This window comes from Gavia stellata, chromosome 2 (genome assembly GCF_030936135.1).
Source record: "Gavia stellata isolate bGavSte3 chromosome 2, bGavSte3.hap2, whole genome shotgun sequence".
Lineage (NCBI taxonomy): Eukaryota > Metazoa > Chordata > Aves > Gaviiformes > Gaviidae > Gavia > Gavia stellata.
In genome coordinates, this window is record NC_082595.1 from 50,009,462 (window position 1) to 50,019,042 (window position 9,581).

The 9,581-nt window shown below is 51.8% G+C and overlaps 1 protein-coding gene across 4 annotated transcripts in view; it reads left to right on the forward strand.

Moving 5' to 3' along the window:
* Nucleotides 1-9,254, forward strand: part of SGK1 (serum/glucocorticoid regulated kinase 1) — a 78,192-nt gene extending 68,938 nt beyond the window's left edge. Inside the window, exons 1-12 of one of the 4 annotated variants that reach the window (XM_059835778.1) lie at nucleotides 1,065-1,153; nucleotides 3,767-3,842; nucleotides 4,279-4,354; nucleotides 4,799-4,903; nucleotides 5,366-5,449; nucleotides 5,550-5,681; nucleotides 5,964-6,076; nucleotides 6,276-6,399; nucleotides 6,746-6,841; nucleotides 6,960-7,115; nucleotides 7,222-7,311; nucleotides 8,023-9,254. In XM_059835778.1, coding sequence (XP_059691761.1) covers nucleotides 1,120-1,153; nucleotides 3,767-3,842; nucleotides 4,279-4,354; nucleotides 4,799-4,903; nucleotides 5,366-5,449; nucleotides 5,550-5,681; nucleotides 5,964-6,076; nucleotides 6,276-6,399; nucleotides 6,746-6,841; nucleotides 6,960-7,115; nucleotides 7,222-7,311; nucleotides 8,023-8,190 — 1,254 coding nt within the window. In that variant the 5' untranslated portion in view covers nucleotides 1,065-1,119 and the 3' untranslated portion in view covers nucleotides 8,191-9,254. Of the gene's footprint in view, nucleotides 1-1,064; nucleotides 1,154-3,549; nucleotides 3,668-3,766; nucleotides 3,843-4,278; nucleotides 4,355-4,798; nucleotides 4,904-5,365; nucleotides 5,450-5,549; nucleotides 5,682-5,963; nucleotides 6,077-6,275; nucleotides 6,400-6,745; nucleotides 6,842-6,959; nucleotides 7,116-7,221; nucleotides 7,312-8,022 lie in introns of those variants that run through there. The other 3 variants (XM_009820940.2, XM_059835776.1, XM_059835779.1) reach the window with 3 other exon arrangements.
* Nucleotides 9,255-9,581: the final 327 nt, after the last annotated feature.

Below are 9,581 nucleotides of genomic sequence, written 5' to 3' on the forward strand. Positions count from 1 at the left end.
CTCTCGCCCGTTTCAGCTGTTAAGGTGTTTGCTGCAATCGTTGTAGAGAAAAGTTTTAAAACACAGCCTAGGACACTCAGGCTCTTAAGCCAAACCCCGGGCTTCTGAGAACCCAGCCACGACTTTAAAGCGCCGCGTGAATTACAAATAACAATAATTCATGCCTTGGGAGGAATTCCTCCCTTCCACATTAAAAACGCCCGTGCTGGGAAGCGCCCGCCGACGGGCCGGAGGTGGAGCAGCACCTCCAGCACGGGGAGGGGGCGAGGGCCCTGCCGGCTGCCGGAGCCGGCAGGTGGGTGCCGGAGGGAGGGACGGATGGAGGGGCAGCGGCTTCCCGCGGCGGGGCGCGGCCGGGGGTGCGCGGCGCCGGGCCGGGGAGGGCCGGGCCGTGGCGGGCGGCGGGGGAGCGGAGCCGCGCGGGCGGGGGGCGCCGCCGGGGCGCTGCCGGCGGAAGGCGCTGGGTGCCAGGTCGGAGCGGGGCGCCGGTCACGCCCCGGCGCTATCCGGCCGGCGGGGAAGCCCGGCCGGCAGCGGCAGCCCTCCGCCCCCCGCGGGCAGCGGCAGCCCCTCGCCCCGCCGCTGTCCGTCCTGGCGCGGAGCCTCGTTGCGGGGCGAGGGGGGGGATGGGGGCGCAGGACCCGCGCCGTGGGTGCGCGGCCGCTCGCACTGCGCCGTGGCGGGGGGGAGCGCGGGCAGCGCCTCCCTCCGTGGGGCAGGGTTAGCTGCTCCGGCAGGTCAATTAGGGCCGGAGTGGCCCCCCCTCCCCTCCCCTCCCCTCCCCTCCCCTCCCCCGCCGTGGCCCGTGCGTGTGTGTGAGTGCGCGCGCGTGTGCGCGCTGATTACAGTAATTTTGAGGGCGATGTTGCAACGGGGCAGAGTGTGCGGGGCGGCCCGTGCTGAACTTTATAACGCTCCCGCATGTCCGCCGCCCTCGATATTGCGTCCATAAACGGGTCAGCGGGAGCGGCGGCCGGCCTCGCCGCCCTCGCCGCCTCCCTCCTGCCTCCGGGCCGCCCGGCCAGGAAGGGGAGTTATTTGGGATTACAGCGGCGGCCGGGAGCCCAGTCACAGCCTCAACGCTGCCGCGCCGCGCCCGGGGTCTCGGCAGGGAGCGAGATGAGGGGCAAAGAGGAGAAGTCGTCGCTGAAAGGTGGGTTCGCCCTGCCCTGGCAGGGAAACTGCTCCCCACGGGGGCAATAACCACTCCAGCAGCGGGGCCACCGCGGAGCGGGGCACCGGAGGATACAGGGGGGTGCGTGCGGGGTACAGCCGGGGCAGCGCTTGGCACGGAAAGGGGCCAGGTGACTTGGCGAGAGCCGCGGAGCCCTTGCGAAAAGACGGGTGCAAAGCGGGGGTGAGGGCGGTGGTGTGCCCGGCCAGAGCGAGGGCAGCGGTGGGGCCGCGGTCGGGCTGTACCGTGGGCATTTGCGGGCAGCGTGGGGGGCCGCGGCGGAGCGGGGGGAGGGAGGTGGGTTGCAGCCCGCGGCAGGTTGTGCAGAAGAGCCGGGGAGGCTGTGCCGGAGCCTTCCCGGGGCTGGGGGACGCTTGCCTGGCACGAGTGTGCCGGGCAGGCCGCGCCGTCGGCCCGGCTGCTGGGCGCCACGTCGTTGAGCCCGGAGGGAGATGCCAAGGGAGCAGCGAGCGGGGGACGGGAACTCCGGTTGCCCTCAAAACTGCGGGGCTTGAGTAGTTTTCAGCAGCAGCAGTCTGAAAGCAGTCCAGAAGGGGCGGAGGAAACGGGCTGCTCTTATTCCAAACTATCAAGTGTTCTGGTTTTTAGGTTGTTTAGGGTTTTGTGTTTTGGGTTTTTTTAATTTGGTTTTTTTTTTTTTTGTCTCCGCTTCCATTCATGAGAGCGGCAGTTTTTGCAACAGAGTGAGGAAAGCAACAAGTGGGAGAAGCTAGAGCCGCGGCAGCCGCAGCCAGCTTTTCTTTGCTTCTCCCGTCGCCCCTTCCTTCCCTGGCGCCGGCTCCCTGCACTCCCCCGCACCGTGGCGGCGGGGCTGGCAGGGCCGCCCTCCGCGCCGGGAAGGACACCGGCGGCTCGGTGCAGAGACCAGCGGAGCCGGCAAGCATCCCTCTTTGCTGTCTCGCTGTAAAGCCTTTGCAGCGCTGTTTAAGACCTGTGCCCACCTCGCGGGGGGTTCTCTCTCTACTCCAGGTCATGCATCTTGCTGCTCAGGGTGAGCGGCAGCCTTTGACGGCTGCTGTGCTGGGGTGCTTGCCATCGCTCCCCCCAGGCAGACGATGCGGACAGCTGCCAAGGGATGCCGCCCAGCGGCCGGCTGTGGTTGCGGGGGGAGGCAGCAGCAGCGGGTGCGCAGAAAAAAAAGGGGGGGGGGGGGGGAACCCGGTTCCGGGCGGGGGGAGGACGGGGGCACGTTGCAGCTGGAGCCGCTGGCCGCAGCCCAGCGCCCTTCGCTCAGACAGCAAGGCGAAATACGCGCATGGATAACGCCCCGTCGGGTGGAAAGTTCCACCCGCCTGTAGCCCGGCACCCCCCGGCCGCGCCTGCCCCCTGCCAGGGCTGCAAGTGGGGATGCGCCCCGCGGGGAGGATTAGGCGGAGGCCGTGATACCCTTCGCTGACCTTGCCTGCGCCCCCCGGGGGGGGGGGGTCCCGGCAGCAGCGTTTCGCCTTGTGCTTTGTGCATGCACCAGCGCTCCTGCCGTGCCCCCGGTGCGCCCGCAAGGAAGCGACTGAGCAATTAAGTCGCGGGTACACGGTGTTCCCAAATGACCGTGTACAGTGGAAACAAAAACTGCGGAGCGGGGCCGTTTTCTAGCCCCCCCCAGTCCTTGATCATCTCCATCTTCTCTAGACGCAGATCTCTGCACTCTCCTCCAAGTTCAGGGGACTGGGATTCCCCCCCCCCCCCCTTTTTGGCATTAAAAAAAGAGGTTGCGGGTTTTTTTCCCTTTCAGTAATGTCCCAGCCGGGATGAGGGCAGTGCACAGAAGGGACGTTTGTTTGTTTTATTGAAAACCGGGCAGGAAATCTTGTTCTCCTGAGTCATTGCGGCTCCTTCAAGGAAACGTCAGCGTCCCTTATCGCCGCTCACCCGGGGCGGCGGGCCGGCGGCGGGCCGGGAGCGGACGCGGGCTGCGGGGAGCGGGGGGGACACGACACTTCAGGACACTTAGGCTTGTCCAGGACAGAGCCGGATTTCAACTTTATATAACCGCAAAAAATAAAGAAAGGCCGGCGAAAGGGACGGGGCTGAGGGGGTTTGCTCTGAAAAACCAAAGGGATTTGATGCGTTTGCTCGTGGTTGCTCTGCACGGTGGGGATGCTTGGGGCAGGGGGGGCTCCCCCGGGGCGTGCACCCAAGGTGGGGTGGTGGCAAAGGCGGCAACGCTCCTCGCGCCCCCCCCCCCCCCCAAGACGTCCTCGGAGGCGGCCAGTGGCCGCCTCCGAGGACGTCTTGGGAGGGGCGGGGGGGACGACGAGCGTCGCCGCCCCGCCCCTGTCCCGCCCATCACCGCCGCCACTTAAGCGCTGTCGGGTGCTTCACCGAGGCAGTGCGGTGCTGGGAGCTGGTGCTATTGTACGCTCGTTATTTATCCCCCCCTACCTGGCTCCAAAATGACCGTGAAAGCAGCTGAGGCATCTGGTCCTACCTTGACCTACTCGAAGATGAGGGGCATGGTGGCCATCCTCATCGGTGAGCGGCGGGGGGCTTCTCCGAAGATGCTCGGGGGGCTGTGATTTTTCTCGCAGGACGGTTTAACGATTTTATGTCTCCTTTCCCTGTCCTTTATAGCTTTCATGAAGCAAAGAAGAATGGGGCTAAACGACTTCATTCAGAAGATAGCCACCAACTCCTATGCATGCAAGCAGTAAGTATCAGAAATTTTGGCCGGATTTCAGTCACGAATATCACTATGTATTGCGAGATCTAGTTCAAAAAATGGTTGTTTACTGTAATGCCTCTGGCATGACTGTTACAGAAGAGTTAATTGATCTTCTTGAGGTATTACTCACTTGGCAACAAATCTTTGTGAGCTGGGTTTGGGAGAAATCAGTTGGATGGGATTTCTAGAGTCCCATCCCTATTTTGAGCTGTACTTACAGTATAAATACATTTCTTTGTATGACGGAATTTACTTTCTGTAGGTTAATTTTACTCCTTAAGTCGAATAGATTGTTTCAGTTGCCTTCTGTAATAGCCCAAACCAAAACTCATCTTTCACGATACATGCATGCCCTCTGGCGGAAAGATCTGCCTGATGCTTCTGGTAACTCTTCTAATCATGCATCCTCTTATCCTTGCAGCCCTGAAGTTCAGTCTATCTTGAAAATCTCCCAGCCTCAAGAGCCTGAACTTATGAATGCTAATCCTTCTCCTCCGGTAAGTTGGTTTTACTCAGTGAAGTATTTTTAGAACATCAAATCGGCCAGTAATGGAAGTGTAGCAAAATTAGCATCATGAGTGTTAGTTTAGTTCAGCTCATAGCACACTGATGTAACTGGGGAAAAGAGTAATCAAGTTAGACTGAAACTTTTTCCTGACAGGGAGAAAAAATTTTAAAAATAAGCTTTATTAGCTGTTACTTAATTATGGAACATAGGTAAGACCTCAACAAGAACTTTTAAGTAAACTATGGCTGTTATACTGTTCTTAGGCAGTACCTAATAGTTTAAGATACTTGGCAGAGGTCAAGATTAAGTTTTTAGTGATAAGAAGAGTGCTAATCTTCACTTTCAAGGTCACTTCATTTATAAAGAAGAGACATTGTTGAGACTCTCGCTACCGAGCTGTTCTAATAAATGTGGTTTCTGTCTATTTTTCTAGCCCAGTCCTTCACAGCAGATCAATCTTGGTCCATCGTCCAACCCACATGCCAAACCATCAGACTTTCATTTCTTAAAAGTGATTGGAAAAGGCAGTTTTGGGAAGGTAAATCTATCTTCTTTTTGCTGTAATTTATTTACTCTTCAGCTCTTGTATGTAATGCCTGAGGGTTGGGTTTGTACTGGCTTTGGTAAATGGTGGTCGTTTAAACCAGACCTGAGCATGCCCGGCTGCCCAGTGCCTGGGTTCCTGTGCAGCTGCAGGGAGAGGGAGCAGGGTGCTGCATGTGAAAGAGTCGTAAGAGAGCAAGGGAGTGAGGAGGCAGTGGCGCTGGGAAGGATATCTACTTCGCTTTTGGAAGGGAAGGGAACTAGACGTAAAAACTTTGGGCTCGATTTATCTGCCAGAGTGGTAATAGCGTTGGGCATTTTCAGCAAAGGGCTTGCACATTGAACCAGAGGGATGTAGCAGTGCTCAGCAGTTAATGTAAAGGCTTGTTTCCAGCTGTGTTTACCGGTTGTTCTGTATTTCACTATTGCTCAGTTCTGGGATTTTATCCTCTTTCAGGTTCTCCTTGCACGGCATAAGGCAGAAGAGCAGTTCTATGCTGTTAAAGTCCTGCAGAAAAAAGCAATCCTGAAGAAGAAGGAGGTAAGCTGCTTCTTTATGATGCCATTGCGATGTCCATCAAATATATTTTTACTGCTATTACTAAGCGAGTGTACTAAACATTAATGTTTCATGTTTTCAGGAGAAGCACATTATGTCAGAGCGCAATGTCCTGCTGAAAAATGTGAAACACCCCTTCCTGGTTGGGCTTCACTTCTCCTTCCAAACTGCAGACAAATTGTATTTTGTCCTAGACTACATCAATGGTGGAGAGGTAAGCAGTAAGAAAATGAAATAGTATTTCCTATCATGCGCACAGTGGTAGGGTAGGGTTTTTCACCCTTCGTTCTAAAAGAAAGAGTTGCAAGGGGAAAAGTCACGGGGGAAAAGTTACTAGACTGAATGTTTCCAGCCTGCCAAGTTTTGAACTACCAAAGGATCGTTAGGCCATTTCCTGCTATTGTTCTGCCTCGCTATATATGTTGAGTCTAATTAAGTGCATTGTTAACGGGCTTTGGCGCCGTTTACACAACTTTGTTCTCTCTGTCTCCTGTAGTTGTTCTACCATCTCCAGAGGGAGCGTTGCTTCCTGGAGCCGAGAGCCCGATTTTACGCTGCTGAAATTGCCAGTGCACTGGGCTACCTGCACTCCCTGAACATTGTTTATCGGTAAGCAGCCTTGTTCAGGTTGTTGGACTAAAACCACATGCTTTGTTGAATAAGCATTGAAAAGTTGATCTCAATATGAGCTCAGAATTGCTTTTAATTATTTTTCGTGACTTAGTGAAGTCTGTAAACAATTACACCTTAAATATTCTCACCGTAGCTTCCCTAACAAACGCTTGTCTTCTTTCATCTCTTCCTACAGTGACTTGAAGCCGGAGAATATCCTGCTCGATTCGCAGGGGCACATTGTCTTGACTGACTTTGGACTCTGCAAAGAAAACATAGAGCACAATGGCACGACCTCCACCTTCTGCGGCACACCGGAGGTATGGCCAGCCCCCAGCCCACCACTTGCAAAGCGACAGCAAGTGCTGTCCTCGTCAGCAAAACCTGACATCTCTCGTGTATATTTACGGCGGGTTAGACAAGCAGGGGGGATTACGGGTCTTGCAATATCAGGCTGCCGGTTGAGGACGTGTAGGACATGTAAAGCTTGTTGAGCAGGAGAGAACAGCTCTCGAGCCGTCTCCCTGTTTACAAAGAGCTGGCAGCTTTCTAGTAGCTTAGGTATTGCTGGGATTCAGTAAGCTGCTTTCATTCAAGAATGGGGAGGCTTTCCTAATGATAAAGATCCCTTTGGCTAACACGGCTCTCTTTCCTTCTCTTACACAGTATCTTGCTCCTGAAGTTCTTCATAAGCAGCCCTATGACCGGACTGTGGACTGGTGGTGCCTTGGAGCAGTCCTGTATGAGATGCTGTATGGCCTGGTAAGCAACGAATCCTTCGTGGCAGATCAAACTAGCTTACTCGCCTTTTCCCTGCAAGAAACACCATGCCTGCCTGTCAGCCTCATTAACTTGGGTCTCTCCTTCGCCGTTTCCACAGCCACCCTTCTACAGCAGGAACACAGCAGAAATGTACGACAACATCTTGAACAAACCCTTGCAGCTGAAGCCAAATATTACCAACTCAGCTAGACATCTCCTGGAAGGCCTCTTGCAGAAGGATAGGACAAAAAGGCTTGGCGCCAAGGAGGACTTTGTAAGTGCAAACCGTCCGTTGCCTGTAGGCAGCACAGAAGGATGACTAGGCCATACTGCTTACATTAGCTTGGGTCTGAATTAATCTATTTTTCTCTCTGTAACAGATGGAGATTAAGAATCACATCTTCTTCTCCCCAATTAACTGGGATGATCTCATTAATAAGAAGATTACACCCCCTTTTAACCCAAATGTGGTACGTATCCCTTCTAATTATAGAATGTATGGAGAGTGTCTTTTCCCCCTTGTCTTTGTGGGGTGCCCGGGAGCTGGAGGAACTGGCCAGACGGCTGTGTTTGGGGAACACAGCTTTTCCTTCCCCTGTGGCTGTCCAGGCAAGGTTAAAAATAAGCAGTAGCTGACCTTTTGCTGATGGACAATCTAAATTTAGCTGGTTTTTTTGGCCTCTCACAAATGCTTCATTTGCATGGCTATTTTGAAATAATCCCCAGCATCCCCGTTTTACCAAAGGGGAAGGTAAGGTGTAGAGAGCAAGTAGCTTCCCAAGGGCAGAGTTACATTTGGCTTTTCAGATACTAACATCTAAAGAAAGGGATCTGGTTGCTGAGCATTTTACTAAATTTATTCACTTGCCCAGAGATCAAAGTCCTCCCCTGCGAAACTGCTGCATGGCAGAGTGGTGTGTTTGCGTTGGCTTTTGTTGCATGAACTTAGTTGGAGGGTAGTGTATTAAATTGAATCATCTTGGTTTTAGTGAGACAATATGCAGTAGGATACAAAAAAAAGATCAAACTAAAACTGGCAAAGGCTGTTAAACAGTGGGCCCGAGGTGATAGCACTGTGAGTCTCCACACAAGGGTGCTTCTCCCCAGTTTGAATTGAACTGTGCACTCACAAAACATTTGGGTCTAAACATTGTGTCTCTCCTTTTCTGCCCTTTCCACAGAGTGGGCCCAGTGACCTGCGACACTTCGATCCGGAGTTTACAGATGAGCCAGTCCCCAACTCCATTGGCCAGTCCCCGGACAGCATCCTCATCACTGCCAGTGTCAAAGAAGCTGCTGAGGCTTTTTTGGGCTTCTCATATGCCCCACCCATGGACTCTTTCTTGTGAACATTTTCCTTTCTTTCTTTTTTAATAATAATAACTGTGGGGTTTTTTGTTTGTTTGGCCTTCTGGTGGAACTGCCAGTTGACCAGTCATCTTGAAAGAGAATTTGCACATTTCCACCATGGCAGCTTTGCAGCCTTAATTTCAACTACACTGTTTGCTGGAAGCTTTTTTGATGAGCACATCACTCTCTAAATGAGCTTTACAGGCTTTTCATTTCCATTCGTTCTTCCCCCAAAGTGGTGCTGTCTCCTTGAGAAAGAAAAACAAAAGTGACTGCTGCTGTAGACTGCTATGGCAGATCGTAGGCGTAAGAACAAGATGTTTTGAAATTGTGCTCCGAAAAGCCTTGCCTGAAGATCTATCTGAACGTGATAAGGATTTTATGAAATGTGCCTTTTTCTGATGAGATCTTGTGAGCTCCAAAGCTTTCCCTGTTGCAGAGTGTGTTTCTCAGTTCATTTATGTGGGTTTACTATGTGAACAAATGGTATGCGTGTGGTCTGCGTACTACAGATGGACTTAGTTTAAAGCATCAATGTGACACTTGCAGGATACCACAATGTGGGGCATTGTTTGTTTCTTCCATATTTGGAAGATAAATTAAGTGTAATTTTGAAATTTCTTTTGTAAATCTATACAGTCAACTAAAATTATTGAAATGGGCTCACAATTACTTGTATCCAAATGCTTGAAGAAAGCATTGCTGCTATGAAAAAAGATTTCTATTTTTAGAAAGGGTTTTTATGGACCAAAATGCCCCAGCTGCAGTCAGTCAAAGCTGTTGGTTTCTTTTTTTTTTTCTTTTTTTTTTCTTTATTTAGTTTAAAAGATGTCATCTGTAAAATGGGCATTATTTATGGTTTTGGGTTTGGGGTTTTTTCATTCCTTATTGTATATTGTAAAAAAGATCTGTACATTCAGTTGTAACTCTAGATGTATATTTAAACTTACAGACTTACTTGTAATGTATACCATCATTGTAATGTAATATAATTAACATGGCTATATGTATCATATTTTTTTGTGACCAAACCCATTGGTTTGCAGTAAAATCCTGAAAAATACTTCCATAAACTTTGTCATTTTTTATTTTAAATCAAAGGTTTTCTCCCTGAAGAATTTTAGCCAGCTTTCTAAAAAAAAGAACAAATCTGAGCAGCCAATCAGCTAAGATACTTGTGTAATTTTGCTTAGGTCTTGTGACGGTTATTCCGTCAAACTGCACCCATACAAGTCTTATCGTGGATACGCCTTGGCAAAATACTTGGTCTTCCAAATGTGGATGTTGGAGTGGGTGTGTACCAGTGTGGGTGCTCTTAGGTGGTACAAATGTTCACACTTCCTCAAAATGAGTTTCTCTACTTCTAGCAAAGTGAAGGTACTGCTCTCTG